Source organism: Pseudorasbora parva, chromosome 1 (assembly GCF_024679245.1).
Source record: "Pseudorasbora parva isolate DD20220531a chromosome 1, ASM2467924v1, whole genome shotgun sequence".
Lineage (NCBI taxonomy): Eukaryota > Metazoa > Chordata > Actinopteri > Cypriniformes > Gobionidae > Pseudorasbora > Pseudorasbora parva.
This window is the reverse complement of record NC_090172.1, coordinates 40666509-40688077: the sequence shown is the minus strand read 5'-3', so window position 1 is coordinate 40688077 and position 21569 is coordinate 40666509. Positions and strand designations below refer to the sequence as shown.

At 38.4% G+C, this 21569-nt stretch overlaps 1 protein-coding gene across 2 annotated transcripts in view; it reads right to left on the bottom strand.

The window, feature by feature from the left end:
- The window catches only part of uacab (uveal autoantigen with coiled-coil domains and ankyrin repeats b), a 65140-nt gene that overhangs the window by 14324 nt on the left and 29247 nt on the right, over positions 1-21569 (bottom strand). Inside the window, exons 1-7 of one of the 2 annotated variants that reach the window (XM_067440522.1) lie at positions 11602-12177; positions 10558-10688; positions 5885-5973; positions 4919-4983; positions 1989-2046; positions 1486-1556; positions 1092-1198 (exon numbers count right to left, since the gene is read on the bottom strand). In XM_067440522.1, the coding sequence (XP_067296623.1) occupies positions 1092-1198; positions 1486-1556; positions 1989-2046; positions 4919-4983; positions 5885-5973; positions 10558-10688; positions 11602-11637 (557 nt within the window). In that variant the 5' untranslated portion in view covers positions 11638-12177. Of the gene's footprint in view, positions 1-1091; positions 1199-1485; positions 1557-1988; positions 2047-4918; positions 4984-5884; positions 5974-10557; positions 10689-11601; positions 12178-21569 lie in introns of those variants that run through there. The other variant, XM_067440513.1, reaches the window with a different exon arrangement.

Sequence of the window (21569 nt, the reverse complement as noted above, 5' to 3'; positions counted from 1 at the left end):
CAGCGCTTTTTCATATTAAACTGTTATTCCCTTAACTAAAACAAGTTGTTGCATACCTCTCTCGTCTCAGTACGTGGACTTAATCTCTCTGATGCGCGGTGACGATCTGATAGCATTTAGCTTAGCCCACTAAGCCCAGTTCATTCACTATGGTACCAAACAGAGATCAAGTTAGAAGTGACCAAACACCTCCACGTTTACATACATATCCTACCCCTATTGACATACAGTTACACGAATAGTTGAATGATCAGGTAAGGTGACATAAAATAAAACTTGGTGCTTTTCTCCCTCTCTCATTTCTGTCAAAAGGGGGGGAGGGGGAGATGTGAGGCAGGATGTTTCAGCCAGGACTTTTTACTGCGCAAAGTCAAAGTACTCTCAGAAGTGCTATTTCCACCATACATTATAGTTCTCCTTTTTAATCCGCTTCGAAAAGCACCACTTTTTTTATTTTATGTCATCATACTTGATCGTTCAACTATTCGTGTAACTGTATTTAAATAGGGGAAACGTGGAGGTCTTTGGTCGCTTCTAACTTGATCTCTGTTTGGTACCATAGTGAATGAACTGGGCTTAGTGGGCTAAGCTAAATGCAGATTGCAGAAATGCAGAATCAGATCGTCACCGCGCGACAGAGCGATTAAGTGCACGCACTCAGATGAGAGGGGTATGTATCAACTTGTTTTAGTTAAGGGAATAACAGTTCAATATGAAAAAGCGGTGAAGTATCCCTTTAAGAACAACAACCTGTTTCCTGTGAATGCATGAGACTTCAGTTTCATTAGCCGCCAGGTTAATAACTGAATGAATAACATACAGTAATCTACTTACACTACAACCCAATGTGTTTATGATTACGATAACAAATCAAATTAAAAAGCAGCATGACAGACTGTTCTTGTACAGCTGAAATAACTGGTAGCGGCTGACGCCAGAAGCCTTGAACATTTAATTAAAAAAATGTCTGTGCCAACAACTGCATTAAAAACAAGTTAGATAAAGCTAAAGAGAAGTCAGAGTATTAAATTTCTGAATAAAGCATGCCTGGCAAAAACAAGAAAAGAGAAATATGAATGTGATATATATACTTATTCTGTTTGTCTCTGACTGTGATGTCACTTCCTCGTTCCAAAAGCAGCTGACAGATGTGCGGATGACACATTTGAGTGGCAAGCACTAATGGGGTCCGACCATCCTATAAACACACACACACATATTATATATATATATATATATATATATATATATATATATATATATATATATATATATATATATATATATATATATATATATATATATATATATATATATATATAAAAGTACACATTTTCAAGATCTAAATCAGAGAGAACATTTAAGGTTAAAGTATATCTGAGGGGGAAAAAAAAATATGGAACATTTGGCCAGATAAAAAGATTTAAAAAATGTAAAAAATGTTATCAGGATATTAAATATTCAACAAGTCACATATGAACTCACAAAGTCATTGGCATTAACTGATGCCCCGCTGTCACAGAGCAGCTTCACGCTGGAAGCGCAGCCTGCCATGACTGAAAAGACAAACAATAATAATATTCCTAAACATTTCCCCGAAGCATCCCAATTAGATTCAGTAGACTCATCTGACATCACACTAAAATAAATAAAAATAATATGAATAAATAAATCCAAACTCTCCACTGGGCACTAAGCAACAGCTCTAAATCTTACATGAAAGCCTTCTGAGGGAAGGAAAATAATTCCATGAACTACATCTTATTGATTACGACTGCTGCCGCCTCAAAGAATTCCTTTCAAATGTCCATCCACTACCCCTTGCCTCCATCCTCTGCTTCACTACTCATTGAAGGAGGCAGTATAAAGGAGGAATGGAAACGGAGAGGAAATGGAGGGAGTGGGAAAGCCAAAGTCAGGTTGAATAGAGTTGACAGCTGAGTTCAATTTCAACAAAATCTCAAAACGTACAAAACGTTTTTGCTTACCAGCATCATGCAAGGCTGTTCTTCCCTGCAGGTCCACATTTCCCACTGGGCAATTGTGCTGAAAAACAAAACACTGGTCACACACACTGTCAGGCCATTCAACACTTTATATATACTGAGCTTTAAAAGGTCAGAGGATAAGTTTAAACTTACAAAAACATTCCAGGCAACTGATTTCTTCTCAAAATAAGAACATAAAAACAAAGAACGACACCGGTGTGTGAGACTCTAGTTTGAATCTTTGATTTTGAACCCAAGAAGTAAAAACAGGTCAAGCAAAGGAGAGTGTTGCTAAGATACTGGCCTCAGTGGTCTGTATCCCACCACTCTGTGCCCTCATTTCTAAAATCTTTCTTACTCTCCATATTGCACTCTATGCCCTACTTTTTCAAGCCCAATACTTTCTCTACATCTTTTTGCTACCTCTAACAAAACAACTCCTCTGACTTCAGTCACTATAAAAACCCCTTATACTCTAGCAACAGCATCCAAAACCAGTAGCAAGGTCACATGGTCCTGTTGGCTAACTGTGTCCTGGGTAACACTATCTGATGGGCTCTAGGAGCCAGGTTCAGATTGCACATGATGACGGCATTAGAAATATAGACTGCAGGTTACAGTACAGGAAACCTGTCAACACTGCAGACACCCGGAAAATACTCTCATTCAGTCACTCAATGTTGTCTGCATAAGCAGTACGCAGTCAGAACACTGACAGAGCATTATGGTGGATTATGTGTTATATTAGCTGGCAGCTGAAAGTGTTATACCAGTGATTTCAAAAACAAGCATTGAACAAACTTTTATATATGAAGACTCATTTGTACATAATTAGTCAAGTCAGACTTTTCTAATTTTGCTCCCTGTGGTACAAGTAATTAACACCAACAAATCACTGCGACAAAGACGCTGTTGTTAGAGTCATCAACGAGCAACTGATAGGAATCATTTCCCATCTTAATTATTTTGAGCTTTACCCTCTTGCAAAATGTGTTAGTGGATTAACTGATTTAAATTAAACAGTATCTGTAAACAAGCTCTGCCCAAATTGCCTTCAAACAGCATCATTTTTTTTCAAAATGAGGATGTCAGGTTCAGCATTATGCAGTTGAATTCAGGTCATCTGTTTATTATTTTGTGAAAGAAGTGGGGTGGTGTGTGTGTGTGTATGGGGGGGGGGGGTACATTTTTTAAATCAATTAAATGCTGTTCTTTTTAAAGGGGTGATGAGAAATACATTTTCCCTTGAGCTTTTGATACATAAAGGTCATGGAAATATAAGAATATCCTGTACGTTTCAGAGCTGAAAACTTCCTTGTCAGTCAAAGAAAAGACACCAGGAAATGAGACACCAGGAAATGAGACATCTCAGAATGTGCTAACACTTGAAACACCGCCTCTGCAGAAAAAGAACAACGTCTACTTAATCACTGCCTGTTTAGCCCCGCCCACCGAGTCGCACATGTAACATAGGCCTAGTCCAGCTACCAAGCAATAAACATACTGTTGAGGATTACAAAATATTGTGCAGTGCCTTGGCTCAACAGTAATGCACATGTAAGTAACTATTCATTCTAATGCCTAATCTGAAATGTAATGATTCATGTACAGTCAGATGTTCTTTGTCTGCGTGTCAGTAAATCAAACTAGTGACTAAACGTAAACTTGAGTTGTTTCTCTTCGGATGAAAATAATCTGTTATTTAACAGTGATTCAATTCTATAAAGCAATCAATCAAATAAAGCTCCCTTAGCAATCGTTGGAGTAGTTCGCTGCAGCTGTCAATCAAACGATGAGAATTTATCGGTGACGCATTTAACAGGGAATCTCTACAGGGACGTTTTATTCAACTAATCTCTTAACTATATCGCGTTTGCATTGTGAAACTCATACAGGTTTGGAACAACTTGAGGGTGAGTAAAATGATGACAATTTTAATTTATAGGTTGAACTATCCCTTTAAGTCTCACAGCAGTCACGCCCCTTAAAATGGAGCGTTCAGAGCAGAAGACTAAATCAGGGAAGGAAAAATTTATTTTATTAAAAAACTATGTCTGTTTTTTTCAATCAAAAATGTTCTAATATTATAAGTGCACCCCAGGAAACATCATAAAACTTTTTTTTAAACGCAGTTTAAAACACAATTGTATTTCAATTCAAATATATTAAGCATAACAACTATTTTCAACATTGATAACAATAATTAATGTTTCTTGAGCATTAAATCTTTTTTTTCTTCCATCTTGCATTTTAATGATTTCTGAAGGATCATGCGACACTGAAGACTAGTGTAATGATGCTGAAAATTCAGCTTTGCCATCACAGAAATTAATTATATTTTAATATTATATTATATATATATTATAATATATTATATATTAAAATATATAAAATGAAATTAAATAAAAAATAAATTAATATCTTAAATTGTATTCATTTCAAATATTTTTAAAGTTTAAATATTATTAAATAAATGCAGCCTTAGTGAGCATAACACACTTTTTTCAAAAACATAAATTTACCAACCCCAAAATTTTGAAGTGTATATGTCATGATTCAAGTGTCATTGCCATGTAACACAATAGTATGTTCCTCTTTTATTGTTTGATTTACTTTTAATCAATATAGCATCTCAAAACGTACATTTTGGACTGCACTGAAAATATGATTTGAACTGACCGAGTGCAAATCTAATTATAAAAAATAAAAATTCCGACCTAATATTGACAGTATAGTGAGAATAAGAACCAGGACACATTGATATATGTTTGTATTGGCATAGTCCTACAATGGAGGCTGTAAATATTCCTCTCTGAAGTTCGTATCACCACAGCCCTTAGAAAACCTCGTCAAAAAGAGGATAAAATATAGCAGAAATTCAGTTTCAACATTCTACTTTCAACTGAGTTGGTTGGGAAAAACAGCTTTACCTGGAGTAGTTTCTGCACGCACAGTGACTGGGCATTTCTGGCAGCCAGGTGTAAGGCATTTTTTCCTACAAGAACAAAACAACAATTCAACAGGAACCATTAGGTAACAAAAGTGTTCCAGGTGAAACAGTCTTAACTGCTTGTCTACTCTAGACCAATGTCAACATAACAAAAACACACCCCATGTATTCCCATTTTACATAAAACAGTTCTTCTATAGGTGTCAGTTGATAATGAGCTCACTATCTCTGAACTATATTTGCTTGACATGCGAGTACATCAATGGTTCTTGCAGAAGCTCCTATGTGTTTGTGCTTCTGTAGTTTAACAAGTCATTTTAAAACATTTGAATATCTGATAAATGTGGAATGCATTGGGCATTTGAATAATTTATCAATGATTAAATGTGAATAAAAGTCTAACTTAAAACTATTACAATCTCTTCATGAACTTTTCAAAGCGACAACGTTTTGGTGGAACAAACTTTCAATGAAGCGAAAGAAATCTTTCAGGTTTCATTAAACATTTCGTAATTTACAATAACGTTGTATTAGTTTAAATTAATTAACACCTCTGTTCAGCATTAGTTCATCTAAACTCAGATATATTTATGCATCTATTCACATTAACAGTGCAATTAGTTAATTCATTAGTTAACATTAATTAACCATAGACATTAGTTAATCAGCATTAGTTCAGCATCTGTTCAGCATTAGTTAATCTTTGTATAATTATATTAACTAATACAACCTTATTGCAAAGTGTTACCAAAATGGCTTCAGTTGTGTTTTGAAGATGAATAAAAGTCTTATTAGTTTGGAAAAACATTTTTGGGGAAACTATGCCTTTAAGGAAATTCACTCTTTTACACAAAATTATTAACAATAATGTTTATCATTATGTGTGTTCTCTAGTATTCCAACTCACAAGCTAGATGAGCACACTCATCTAGAGCAACATCCTCACCTGTGGCATCCGTGGCTGTAATATCCACACCATGATTAAGAATGAGATTCAGGCAGTCGAGATGTCCTCTGGAAGCAGCAAGATGGAACCTGGAGAAAAGAGAGAGAGAAAGAGAGAGAATAACAGATGAATGCATGCTAAAAATTGATGCCTGCTCCTACCACTGTCATCAGCATTGTAGAGGAGGAAAGGACCACCATCAAGAGAAACTCTCTCCCCCCTTAAATGCATCTGCACGCAATACCTTTCACTTTAAATTACATGAGCATACTATTTATTCATATAAATATACTTTCATTATTGTAATGCTGACCATGTAAAATATCTATAACTGCTTTAGATGCAAGATTAATGTTCTTAACTGATTCACATTCACACAAGATTCAGAATAGATTTTTTGAGCTCAGTTTAAAGAGGTGAGAATGTCCTCTGAGATGTTGATAAGATAGACGTGCAGATGTTCACCTGTGTTTGTGTTATTTAAGACAGTGTTGATGGTGAAAAGTCAAACATGTAGACAGGCCCCTGACCTGAAGCTTGACGTGTGAAGTTGTGGATAACTCCACACACTGTCCCAAAACAACCACCCATGGAGAGATGATGGGTGGCAATTTGAGAGGAAAAAAGTCAGACTTATTATTAGAATTGAGGAAAGAGAAGATGTCTTGTGTGTGTTAATACCATTTCAGCAATATGGTGACTCTCATCAAAATGCCCAGTGCAAGTCACTTTTTGAAACCATATTTTTATGAAAATTCATACAACATTGGTTATGATTGCTTTTGTGTAAGCCATCAAAACCACATTGTTCAACTACTACAAACTTACATTTGATTTTTTTAAATGTCTAAATAATTCCCCCAAAGGGAGTCACAGCTCATTGCTCTTACGGGTTCCTGCAAATGTGACTTCATATGAAAAAATAACTCTATGCAATAACATTAGGTATATGGAAAGAAGGTGGCTGTTATTATGGACGCGCCCCTTGGTGATTAGAAGAGACTGAAGGGCTCAGATGGTCACGAAGACCCAGACATGTCATTCTAGCTTGGCTCCAACTCCTTGGCTGACTCACATATCTGAGGCTCCAAGATACATTATGTATTTTTAGAGGAGGTAGAGAGGGGTGGGGGGGAGGTCAGTTTGAATTCAAAACAAGACTTTTGCATGCTGCACTAGTCTGTCGCCAGAGTCTCTGCAGTTCAGCAAAAGCCATTTCAAAACATTTGAATATCTGAAAAATCTGGAATGCATTAGGAATTTTAATACTTTAATGAACACACGACTCAGTGGCAGCTAAAAGCCTCTAGCAGCAGCAAAACTTTAAGTAACTCAAAAATAATTATCTGAGCTTCCAGAGAAATTTCTGTGCAAATTCAGGGTCCAAAATTAACTAAAAAATTTGAAAATGTACTAGTGACATATATGCCTTACGGGTCATGAATTTTGCATTAGTTTTCAATAAAAAAATATAACAATATAACATAATATTAAATAAAAACAACAACATTTGAATAGTTTTAGGTTTAGTTCACAATAACACCACTGTTTTAAGTTCATCCTACTCCACTGTCTCTTCCTGTACTTTTCTTTTGCTTCTCATATACACTATATTAAAAGGCAAAAACAATTTTTTACTTTTGCCAAAATGGACAATTCCATTGTTTTTCCAATTGTAACATTTGTAGCATTTTTCTATTCTCTATTGTAATATTTGACAAACAGTTCAGGCCATATTGTCACTAAAGTGAAAGTGATATGTAATATGCATGCTATACATGTTAAACCATGTATTATTTTATAAGTTCCTAACAAAGTTACTGGTCAACTTATTTTACATGCATCAAAATCAAATTTTGACACTTGTCAGCTATTTATTACAGATCTTGGATAAATCTATTTTCAAAAGTGGGTGTGTTAAAGAAACAAAACTCATGGTCTCAAGAAGGCTTAGTCTAGGTTTCCTGTGAACTAACCATCAAGCAGGTGTGTTTCATGCCATGCTCTTATTTAAACATTAACAGAGAAATCTGCTCATTTCCAACTGGCCACATGGCAAAAATACTGCACTAATGCATGTTACCAATTTACCCACTAGAACTACTGTATTACACCCTACAAGCCCTGTGGTCTGTCCTCCCTCTGAGCTATTCTGACCGGTGAAGAAAATAACAGGCTGGATATGCAGTCTGCATGTGGGGTCCTGCTATATATGAACAGAGGATTTCCAAATCCCAAATTCCAACATGTGTGACCTACTAGACTATGCACAAAAAGACTGCATACGCTCATGTCCAGGTCCTTTGGCAACCATTAGGGTGCACAGACATCCATTTCATATAACAGGCTGGTGTTTATTAATTGAGCTCTGTTACACTAACACCGACCTGACGACTGTGATGGTGGCGAATGCACTTGATTTAGTCTTGAGAAATTCTAGCACCTTATTACAAGTCAAGCTCATCTCCATCCAACTGAGCAAGAAGAATCTCACACTATGATAAAAATACCCAAAGGGGAATCTTATGGACTAAATGAGGGGATGAAACAAAGCTGTGGTTAAATCAAGCTGAAATGAGTTCATCTAAGCCTTAAAAACATCAGGGATGGACGGGAGGCCAGCGTGGCTTTCTAAAACAGGAAAAGACGCAATTGATCTGATAGTGTTGAAGTCTACAGTGTAGTCATTTAATAATGTGAAACATCAATCAGTGATTCCGAATAACAAGGTTAAACGATTCACCTCTAACCCAAATTGCTTTTCTTGCATTCATCCCAAAATAAAGCAGCATCATCTATAGCTCTCTGGACTGGGAGTTTTCAGAAGATTACATAAGCAGTTAACATGAGTTTAGGAAGGAAACTGTCGTGTTAACTTCGAGTTCCGGATGTTCTGGCTCTTCTGTTCTGCGCCTGGTCAAGCATATCTGATCACAACATGTTTTCCAATCTTAACTTAAATCCTTGGCCAGGCACAAAACATCTCAGCCCAGATTGGACAAAAACATTGGCCTATCAGTGCCAAACAAGCTGAGCCTAACTGGGCTCTATCCAAGAGGCGGGATAAGTGCCTTTCAAACTTCCTCTGCACACAATAGGATAGCGCTACAACCAACCAGAGCTACGGAGAAGGTGAAGCGGAGCTAGTTGATAGATTCGAAGACAAATTTGAGGAGGTAAAAATGACTTTAGAAAGATGGCAGCATCATTATTTTATATATTTACACGAATATTGGTATAGGTCTATTTGTAAAATCTGTTGACTTTAGCAATCGTTGTTGCATTATATGCCAATGGTGACAGTTAAAATTTGGGGAAAGCACTTGTTTAAAAATGATTAAAGATTAAAAATGAAGATTCCAAAAGAAAAGTTTATTAAGATTTAGAATCTAGAGGGATATCAATATATCTTTAATACTTTTACAGGCACACAAACTTCGGAAAAATAACATTCATGGCATCAAGACAGTTGTTGATGGAAAATAATGATATATTTCTAGTTTCTACATTATTCGTTGTTTACATATTCCTCTTAAAAAGAACAAAGTATCAGCTGTATGCAAAGTGACCCACATTTTGTCTTGGACCACTAAAACCAATCAATTAACTCATGGAACCACATTAAGATCTTCATATCTCTGGGATTAAACCATAAGTGTTACCCCCCCCCCCCCCCCCCCCATTTTTGAACTGTCACTATTGGCATATAATGCAACAAAGATTGCTAAAGTCAACAGATGTAACTAACAGACCTACCAATCTTTGTGTAAAAAATAAAATGATGCTGCCATCTTTTTGATTCTTGTCATTTTTACCTCCTCTACAATACAAAGGATTATGTTGTAAATGCATTCTTCTTTATTTATGTATTACTTTCATATACTTTCATTACTTTAGTTGACACAGAATGACCCCAAACCAGTCCATCACTACCACTTATAAAAGAAAAAAGAAAAGCATAAATAAAAACAAAAGTATAAACAAAAGCATAAATAAATGCAAATATATGCATAAATACCTAGGGAAGGTAATGAAGTGACAATTAGTGCCTGCTGTATGATAAAGAGGTGCAGTATATTAAAAGGGTTAGTTGAAGATCATATTCAAGAGAAGAAATTATATATTTTTTTCCTAAAATGAAAACTTTTGAACCCTATTGTGCCTATACTATTACAGAAAACTTAATTACAGGTTTAAAAAAAACATGCAGAACTAAAGAGTGTGGATGTATGTGAGATTTATATGCGAGTATTATATATGAGATTTATGTGACTATTATAAATAACCCCACAGTGTGTGTACTGCATGTGATAGGCAGGGATGTGCAAAACGACAGTTTTTCAAAGCAGGCTAATTGGTATGCTGCCTAGTCGATTAATCTGTCTTAAGGATGCCCTGTATAATTAGGCTGGTTTTGGGTTAATCCCACCAAGTGAGGTCACGTTTCTTAGGGACGTGTTCTTATGTTAAACAATTACACAGCTCGCAAAGGGGATCAGAATACAGGGTTCTGAAAAAAAGGTTTTGAAATGTAGGACTGTTTAACTTAACACACTTTCTCACACACACACACAAATCTAGATAAACTAGTTGTCCTTAACATTAGTCTATTCTAGTCAGTTGTTGGATGACTGGTCAACCATTGTGACCCATCCCTAGTGATGGGAACTTACGCAGAGCGGCCCTCTACATCGAGTTTGGTAGGGATGATGCCCTTCTTGCCAAGCACTGCTGCGACCTTGTCCACCTCCCTCCTCTCCACTGCCTTCATCAGCCTGTCATCATACTTATTCCAGTCTGTGTTCTACAGGATAGTGAGAAAGAGAATTATCAGCATATGCACAAAGACAGCAGTGTCAGCCGAGGTGACACCTATTATTCATGACTTTAAATGATCAGGGTGGTGATCACTAGTGTAATTAGCTGAGTGAAGGAATGTGAACAACTCCTGTACATCACATGTTCCAACATTAAAAGCGTAACAGGAAATGAAAGGCTTGAGGTCTTTTAAAAAAAAAGATGACAGCATTAGTCACCCACAAACTGGAAAAATGGTTTTACTATGCGAGACCCTATAGGCCTGATTATATTTTCGCAAGCTAATGGTAGTGATGTACAAAAAGATCACTCCGTAATTCTACATACATAGTCATAATTTTTATTTTATTTTGTTAATGTGCATACTTAAAATAAAGTAACATTTCAAGATGCATGGTAAACACATATACATACTCTCATATTCATATATCTAACATCTGCATCTACTGGAAATCCATAATTGGTGTTGAATGCCAATACAAAAAAAACCTGGAACTGATACATAAAAAGGAAATCTATACTTTGTATTTTTTTAGCAAATCTAATACAAAAAAAAAATGTAATTAAAAAAAGAAAAAGAATCAACAAAAATATACTTTTAAGCCTGGCATGATCACACAAGTTGACACAAGCTGTTCAAAAGACCTCTGAGCTCCAAAGATCTCAGGCAACAATTCAATCTCTAAAGAATCCTGCAGCATTCCTGGATTCCTTGAATTTATAGAGATGGCTATAAGTCAATGTCTCACACTGAGGCCACACACACACACACACACGCACAAACACACACACACACACAGACGCGCACACACGCACACAAAAAGCCTTTTTATACAAGACTAAAAGAAGGGAGAAAAGTTTAAGTGAAAAATCACTACTAGAAATCTCTTGATACATACAAAGTACATGGAGGTGCATTTGAGCCATCGACTCATCTTGGTGGTCCTTTTGCAGTGTTCAGGAGAAGTACAGAAATAAGAACAAGTTCTTCTTTTGCCTGCCTGACAAAATAAACACTCAGCCAGCGAGTGTTTGTGTGTGTTTGTGGTCTTCAGATAAATCCCCCTCTCCAGCAGGCAGCCAGCGCCTCGTAGGGGGACCAGAAACCTCGGCAGAGTCCTCTAACTTCTCTCCAGCCCACAGCCTCTCCCCGAGACTTCATCACGGCATGAGAAACGATGCAAACACACAAAACAGAGAGCCGCTGTAGCACAGGGACCAGCCCCGGGACAGCAGCTCCTCCTTCGGGGCCGAGTCTGTCTCTTCCCCTCTTTGTCAGACCGTCCTCCTGTCTGCGCAGGTTCTATCTTCTAAATCTAGGCTGCTTTCAGTTCCCTGCTCCTCTCCTTCTGTCTCTATCTGCTTTGCTCCACTATCCGAAATGACAAGGTTATTCAACCTCTGGTGGTAAATATGTGCGCTCCTCCAGGTCTAAAATATCCCTGTAAACAGCACGCAGACAAGCCGTTACCTCTTTATTTTTGACCCTCAGACCTTCCTCTAATGACTGATTGGGGTAGAACTGCTAATAATAAACCATCCTAGCATATCTAGTCCATGAGTAACTGTTACGGTGACACCCATGAGCAACAAGGCCGGCCAAACGAGAGGAACCTCAGTGCTGCTGGCACATACTGCATCCCCCTCCGCAGCCACGGCCGCACATAAAGCTACAACCATTAATCTCTGAGAGATTAAAGTCTCAAGTCCAGACCAGGTCATCATCTGGCAGTCTGACGAGACACTTCCAGCCTCACACCGGGAGGGGTCGGAGTTGACGGATGAACCGCACGGTAGCAGGATTAGATGTCGGCTTTTTACAATCAGCTGTCTGGCATATGGAGCCTGGAAGGAGCCCGTTTACTATTGCCCCCTGCCATCTCTCTGTATCTGCAAGACAAACACTATACAAAAGATCTTTTTCCAAAGGCAAGACGTCAGCTTTTAATTTGGTAGGTGAGAGATTTGAAAGCGGCTCAAAAGCCAGCAGGGACGTGTTAGATTTTCACACCAGTGCCAGTGAGGGAGTTTGGTTACCCCTTAAAATGCCCCTCTACCCCCACAGATACAGCAGCATACATGTGAGAATACCCGGCCACACATATAGCATGTCATGTGGGGGTGCTGGGTAGGATATCGACTCTCAAAACCTGCTCGGTCCCATATAAACAATGAAACCGAAATGGATGCATATAGGGTCTAGTACCTTAAATAGGCACAATAGAGAGTGTGTGGATGTGTAAGAGAGAAGACTATTTCTGTTTTGTTTTGTCTTTTGCAGAGGACACTGGGTATATGGACTATAAACACCTCGCAACAGTTATTCAATGCAATCTTAAAGGACACACTTGACTGATATTATATTAATAAATATTTATCTTTTAAACCTTGAAATTAAGTGTCTAAATGTAGTTTTTTGACAAAGAGATTACTTTGTGAAACTTTGAGGAAGTTTACAAAGTAGTGAGAGAAAGGCCAAAAGAAAAACTGTCAAACATTCCACACGCCAACTTTGCTCTGATTGGCCAGACGGCCCAGTCTGTTGTGATTAATCTACAGTATAAAGTGCATGTTTTAAAAGTTAAATGGCCATTACCATAACTGAACTTCAGATCCTATCCGGAGGCTACCTATAGCTTAGCGATTGTAAACACTGTAAAGACATTTACAATAATGCAGATTTGACCATATCAATCCGAGCACGAGTCTAACTAGATATTCAACCGGAACCTCCATTGCAAGGACGACTTGAGCAGGACGTTTCTCAGTGATTTGCTACAAATTTTGAGGTACATTATGTAAGACCCTCTGATTTCCGCAATGCAGAAAACACTCACCACACACACGCTGTGTTTTCAGCCTCTGTAGCCTAACTACATGAGGACATGAAAGTCATCTCCAAGAGCCACTTCATGAGCATTTTAGGGTTTAATTTTTTTAATAGAAAAACTACCATCATATCATAAACACACAGAAACTAAAGATCTTCATGGCAACCCATCAAAATCCAAGTTTAACTTGACAGAAATATATTACTGTTGTACCACTATACCACTAGCCTAGCTACCTGCTAGGTAGGACCTGAGTGGACTTATGTTCCATTTTAGCTTTTTTAATAATACCATTTTCTAACATTAGAGCCAACAATTCTTCAATAATTATTTTAAATGTTATTTATTTTGTCATGCATTAGAACTCCATTCTAATATTAATAAAAAAATATGCTAATTCATCTCTTCAGTTACGTCACACCAGTAGTAATGCTATGTTCTTCGCGCCAATATTTAGATTAAATTCTAGTTAGCAGCACCATTGTTTTTTTATTAATAAAAAAAAAAATGCTAAACGCATTTAATAACTTTTAAGAAAGAAACCGTCTTGATGACAGGACGCCATAACATTTTTGTTGTTTGAAAGTACAGATAATTAGGATTATGATGATATTATCAACATCTCCAGTTCAAAAATATTAATAATAATAATAACAACAACAACAAACAAAAAACAAAATACCTTCTGCTGTAGCGCTCATATCAAATGTGGCATCACATGTTAAGAACAGGGGGAGGGAGGGGGGTCGTAGTAAGTTTACTTTCTTATATGAAAAATAAAGAAAAAAGAAAACCTTTCCACATGAAAGTCAAAGAAGCTTGGAATGATATGAGCGGGACTGATATGTATATTTTTGGAATAAAATATTACTTTTAAGACTACATAAGAAACTTAACTACCTTAGCATGTTCTCTGTAATCATTATAGCCAAAGATCAGTGCACTTATTTTCTACAAAATCATAACATCCCCTAGTTGTATGCATTTAATATCAAGAGTCTTAAACTCTGGTAAAAAAGTAGGCGTATAGTGTGTGCGGCGCAATGCATTTGCATACAAGGGACGGGTGCAAACAGGTTGGTTTGTTTATAAAGTTGAGTAACAGGGTGTGTCACATTTCTAGTGTTGATTTAACGTGCACCTGTGAAATCCACACACAAAAACACACTCTATGGTGTGTTTTCAATGCGAACAGGTTAATAGGACCAACGGGGTATGAAGTGATAAGCTCTCTGGATGGACAATGTATCTAAGTTGAATCTTGGCTGCCGGGCAGTCTGGATGACTCTATGTGTTATAACTCATGTCAACACCTTGTAAAAATGAAACCCTATCCCTCATCCCAAATCACACACATACACACACCCACAAAGTCTTGCCTGGCAACAGCAAACGTAGATGGCCATAAATCAAGACACAGAAGAAAGCTATAGATACTTGTGTCCAGATATACTAAGATAACACAGAGAGAGAATTAGAGTCTGAACAAAACCAAGCAGTTACAATGGGTGTGACAAAGAGTGATCAAGTATGTGTCTAAAGGGGAAAAAAATAAAGGCAAAAAAAAGTGATGTGTCAGTGCTTTAACTACTACCTGCACTAGCCCAGGGCCATATGTTGACAACTATGAGTTATTAATGGCATAAGCTGAAATCTGGACAACAGTTCACTCAACAGGCTCATCTTCTCTTCTGCTCCCCGCAAGGATCCCTGCAGCTATGACATCGCATGACATTTACATCTGTTTTGGTCATTTTTCCATTCTTCTTACACAGAAAATATCTCGTCCCATCAGGCATGTGACATGCCATCCAGAAATCAACAGGTCTGATTTAGTGCTGCACTGACTGCACAGATGGATGAATCAGCCCCCCGGAGCAGAGCAGAGAGCAGTCAACGCTGGATTTAGAAAGTTCTGGAGCAGACGTAACCCTGGTGGGATTGCTGAAGGTGGGAAGAGAATTTTTGGAAAATAAGCATACCCCACCATCAACTCCACATCAAAAACTTCTCACAGCTGGATATCACAAGCCTTAAGCATAGAATGCTGATATAAATATCCTCTTTTTTTAAGCAACCAATATAAAAATCCTCTTGGGTCACATTTTTAATCTAAATCTTAAGTGCAAAGCATGGCAAAGTGGCTTAAAGCTGCTGTATGTAAGTTGTTCACTTTACTAAAGCATAAATACCATAATATGCTTGCAGTTATGTAGGAAACATACTAAATACACCTACTTGTTTCTCAGGGGAAAAAATGCTGCAGCCAGTTTATTTTACTTTGAAATGTGCATTTAGTGTCAGAATGTCCGTTTTTGTTTTGGTCTGTGCCATACCGTACGTTGCCAGTTAACCAAGTAGTATTTCAACACCGCAGGTTGCCAGTTGGCCTGAAAACATATCGTATTGCAGCCATGAAAATCAGCGAACAACCCGGGTCAGAGATAGCAGATTCTACCAGACCTAAAAAGCCTCAGCATCCATCTAAAAATCTCAATGGGCCTCATTCATGAAACTTTTGTAAATATATGAGCAAATTCTGAGTAATATGCGCATAAAATGGACCTTTACGAAAACTCTCCTCCAGATTCACAAACGCTTCGTATACCACAGATTCGTTAGTTAAACGTGTGTATATTAGTGAATTCCAAACATGTGTAAATAGTATGCGCGTGCACACTCATTCATAATTAGCATAATCCCCGCCCTTGAGTTACAACTGCAAATGATGTGACCAGGGATGCTGTGGACTCTTCTAGACTTCTTTCTCTGGTTTGGCTACAGGATTTTGCATAAATGAGTAATTGGCCATATGACTAGTAATAAATATTAAATTATCGTGTCCACCAAAACATGTTTTAGCCAGCTAAAGACCTGGTGCTCATCTGAAAACAGCCAGCTGGTGGCGCTAGAAAGCGCTTTGCAAGGGCAGCGTTTTTCCAGCTGAGATACTTTGATACAGAATATCCATGGCAGTATGTGCTACAACTAGTTTCTAATTTTAAAGAATATTACTGAATTTAGAAATGCAGTAAAAAGCTAAGTGGTGTACAAGTGGGACGATTGGTCGGCGTAGTTTTTGTCCTGCCCCTCCTCCACTGTGATTGGACGGCTTTGTAAAAAATGACAGTGACAAGCGCTGCCTATTCCCCATTGTTAAACAGTACAAACAAAACAAAAAAGATGGGGCAAATCAACTCTTGAAATATTATAATGGTAGGCCTGCCCTACATAGTGCATCAAAATGCAATGTCATCGGTTTGCCTAAATTAGAAAACAGAACGTTCAAATGTTTTACGCACCATTTACACGTGGTAGGGAGCAGGTGTAAATTTATTTCGTACCAACTAACATTTTGAAAATACGAACATTTTTGTGAATCCGAAAATTTACGTCAGAGCGGCTTTACGAACAATTTACACACAAATTCATTCTGTTCGTGTTTCATGAATGAGGCACAATGAACATATTAAAGGGGGGGGGGGGGGGGGGGTGAAACACTCAGTTTCAGTCAGTGTCATGTCAATCTTGAGTACCTATAGAGTAGCATTGCATCCTGCATATCTCCGAAAAGTCTTTATTTTTTTTATAATTATATAAGAAAGATGCGCTGTTCCGAGTCTTTCCGAAAAAAGCCGAGCGGGTGGGGGCGTGTCGTGTGAGCGGAGCTAAATAATGACGTGTGCAGCAGCGCGCTGCTATTGTGTTGAGTCGAGTGCGTCATCCCTAACAGCGGGAAAAAAAACTTTATTCAAAATAAAAATATGGCTTTTAATCAGATACAGCCATACATCTATGATCCGGAATCAGACCCAGAGGCTGCAGTTGAACAGGAGCAGCAGCAAAAACGACTAGAGCAGGACGTCTCTATGTGGTACAAGTTATACACTAACTATATAATATGCTTAGCGGCTTGTGTTATTTACATATTTATACTTGAATTATATCGTCGTATTTTTGTCTTTGAAGGTGTAACGTTACATGTGGGAAGTGCAGTTGTGCACGTGTGTTTGTGTGTTTACGCGTGGTTTGTGTAGACAGTAAGCGGACCGGTTTTGCACAGCAGGATTAGTTAGTGTTTACATAGAAAGACACGGAATAGTAGCGCATTTGAATGAAGAAGCGTGCTTATTTAGTTCAACATATTTCCCCCCTCTTTGTGTATTGTTGTTTGGAGTGCTTTTACAATACACAAACATAAAGTTACACATATAGTGGCCAGCTAAACAAATGTACACGCACTACACATCGCATGCTCCATTGATCAATTAGATGAGCATAGGCAAAGACACAGACATTTGAAGCAGTCTCACTCACCGCCTGCGGTACTAACGTTGGGACTGCTCCATCCTTCAGCATTAGGCGATCGGGAAAATCCTGTGTCGAGCTGGGCCTTGTTTATGAAACAGTCGGCACCGAAATGCAGCGAACAGATATAAACATTCGCGCAACTCAGTTGCTGATCCGGAAAAGCAAATTACATCCACTGTTGCCTTAACGCGGGGTTTTGGGGAATCTGTGCAGGACTGTCTTGGTCTGGCAACCAAAAACGCACTTTTTTGGTGACATTGTTATGTGCACATTACCTGTGCAGCGCAGCCTACAAGCCAGCGCTTTGATGGGCGTAGCCTGTTGCTTTCGCTCTCTCTCACGCGCTTCCGGTAGAATTGTCCGTAAGGCCCATACAAGGAAATTCCGCCCCCGTTAACGTCAAAGGGGACGCATGATCTCAAAAAACTTGCCGAAACTTATGACTAACCGGAAGTAGTATTTTTGACAAAGAAATACTCCCATCAAACGTCCACCTTAAAGGGGGGGTGAAACACTCAGTTTCAGTCAGTGTCATGTCAATCTTGAGTACCTATAGAGTAGCATTGCATCCTGCATATCTCCGAAAAGTCTTTATTTTTTTTATAATTATATAAGAAAGATGCGCTGTTCCGAGTCTTTCCGAAAAAAGCCGAGCGGGTGGGGGCGTGTCGTGTGAGCGGAGCTAAATAATGACGTGTGCACGCCGCTGCTATTGTGTTGAGTGCGTCGAGTGCGTCGTAAAGCTGTCATCCCTAACAGCGGGGAAAAAACTTTATTCAAAATAAAAATATGGCTTTTAATCAGATACAGCCATACATCTATGATCCGGAATCAGACCCAGAGGCTGCAGTTGAACAGGAGCAGCAGCAAAAACGACTAGAGCAGGACGTCTCTATGTGGTACAAGTTATACACTAACTATATAATATGCTTAGCGGCTTGTGTTATTTACATATTTATACTTGAATTATATCGTCGTATTTTTGTCTTTGAAGGTGTACATGTGGGAAGTGCAGTTGTGCACGTGTGTTTGTGTGTTTACGCGTGGTTTGTGTAGACAGGTTAAGTTAGTGTTTACATAGATAGACACGGAATAGTAGCGCATTTGAATGAAGAAGCGTGCTTATTTAGTTCAACATATTTCCCCCCTCTTTGTGTATTGTTGAGTGCTTTTACAATACACAAACATAAAGTTACACATATAGTGGCCAGCTAAACAAATGTACACGCACTACACATCGCATGCTCCATTGATCAATTTCTATATATAGTAATATATATAGTAACTATACGTGATCATGTTTGGGCTACTTGATGAGCACAGACATTTGAAGCAGTCTAACTCACCGCCCGCGGTTCTAACGTTGGGACTGCTCCATCCTTCAGCATTAGGCTATTGGAAAATCCGGCGTCATGCTGGGCCATGTTTATGAAACAGTCGGCACCGAAATGCAGCGAACAGATATAAACATTCGCGCAACTCAGTTGCTGATCCGGAAAAGCAAATTACATCCACTGTTGCCTTACCGCGGGGTTTTGGGGGAATCTGTGCAGGACTGTCTTGGTCTGGCAACCAAAAACGCACTTTTTGATGTCATTGTTAATTGTGCACATTACCTGTGCAGCGCAGCCTACGAGCGCTTTGATGGGCATAGCCTGTTGCTTTCGCTCTCTCCCTCTCTCTCTCTCCCTCTCTCTCTCTCACACGCTTCCGGTAGAATTGTCCGTAAGGCCCATACAAGGAAATTCCGCCCCCACTAACGTCAATGGGGACGCATGATCGCAAAAAACTTGCCGAAACTTATGACTAACCGGAAGTAGTATTTTTGACAAAGAAATACTCCCATCAAACGTCCACCTTAACTTTTGAAACTTTGTCCATGTTTAGTATGGGATTCCAAGTCTTTAACAGTGTAAAAAGATCAGTATGCATGAAACAGCATTTCACCCCCCCTTTAACTTTTGAAACTTTGTCTATGTTTAGTATGGGATTCCAAGTCTTTAACAGTGTAAAAAGATCAGTATGCATGAAACAGCATTTCACCCCCCCTTTAACTTTTGAAACTTTGTCTATGTTTAGTATGGGATTCCAAGTCTTTAACAGTGTAAAAAGATCAGTATGCATGAAACAGCATTTCACCCCCCCTTTAAAACAAGGATAAATCAACGCATCAACTTACAGTGTGGCTTTCATTGTTAATCCATAGTTTTCCTGCCTGAAACATCTTCCCTCACATCTCCCCCTCCCTCTCCCATTTATGTCAATAGGGGGGGAGGGGTAGATGTGAGGGAGGATGTTTCAGCCAGGACTTTTTACTCCGCAGAGTCGAAGTACTCTCAGAAGTGCTATTCCACCATACATTATAGTTCTCCTTTTTAATCCACTTAGAAAAGCTCCACGTTTTATTTTATGTCATCATACTTGATCGTTCAACTATTCGTATAGCTGTATTTAAATAGGGGAAACGTGGAGGTGTTTGGTCGCTTCTAACTTGATCTCTGTTTGGTACCATAGTGAATGAACTGGGCTTAGTGGGCTAAGCTAAATGCTATCAGATCGTCACCGCGTGACAGAGCGATTAAGTGCACACACTGAGATGAGAGGGGTATGTATCAACTCGTTTTAGTTAAAGCTGCTGTCCGTAACTTTTTTTGTGTTCAAGATTTACAAAAATTATATAATGAGAATGTACAACATGAATCCATTTTCCAAACTGTGTTTTTGTCTTACCATGAATTATTATGGTACACTTATAATAAGTGTTTATATTGGGACTATTTCAGGCCAGACGGGCAGGTACCGCTGCGGAGGAGCACAGTCCTTGCGTGACTCGCCATAGACATAAACAGAGAGAAGTAGCTCCAGCTGCAATGTTCTTCCGCAAGACGCATGCAGTTCTGTTTATTAACCACTAGAGTGCAAAAAGTTACGGACTGCAGCTTTAAGGGAATAATAGTTCATCAAGCAGCAGACGAAGGGTGAACCGACAATAGGCTAGAAACTGCATTAGTGCAACCCGCCCTTAAAGTACATAACAGTGATATTAAAATATCAAATTCAGTTTACAGCTTTTTTATGACCCATACTATGAACAAGCGAGTAGATGAGCCAAGAATATGAACGCAATGTGTTTTCTTTAAAATGGGTTTTGATGGTGAAAACACTTCACGAGAAACATTGTGTTGCACTAATATTCTGTGTTCATCTGCTTTCCTGTACAAAGTATGCAAAATCAATAAGGTGTATATTGAATTTTGTATTTTAATATCACTGTCTTACTGCATTAATACTGACTACAAACATGGCAAAAATGCCTTGTTTTGCCCTCCAGGTGGGCGTTCTTATAAGCGTGTGACGACGCATGAAAACTATGGATTGCGTGAGCAACTGCGTGCGTAAGCGTCGAGCCTGAGGAGGAGAGGCTGGGGAAAACAACACTCTCCAATAAATTGAAATTGCCTGCAGTACCCATTTCAATCCTACATACCACACCTTTAACGTTCCATTGGATATACAATAATCTACATCACAGTTATTAACTAAACCTATTAGGCTAAAGTCATTTTTCACTAATTGAAACAGCTAAAAATTACATGAAAATATAAATATTCTATGAAAAACTTAACCTGGAAAATCACTCTCTGTGAGAAATGCTGAAAGAGGAGTGATACAAATAACGAAACTGTTCCCGTGTTGATACTGGTAGAATAAATCACATGGATCAG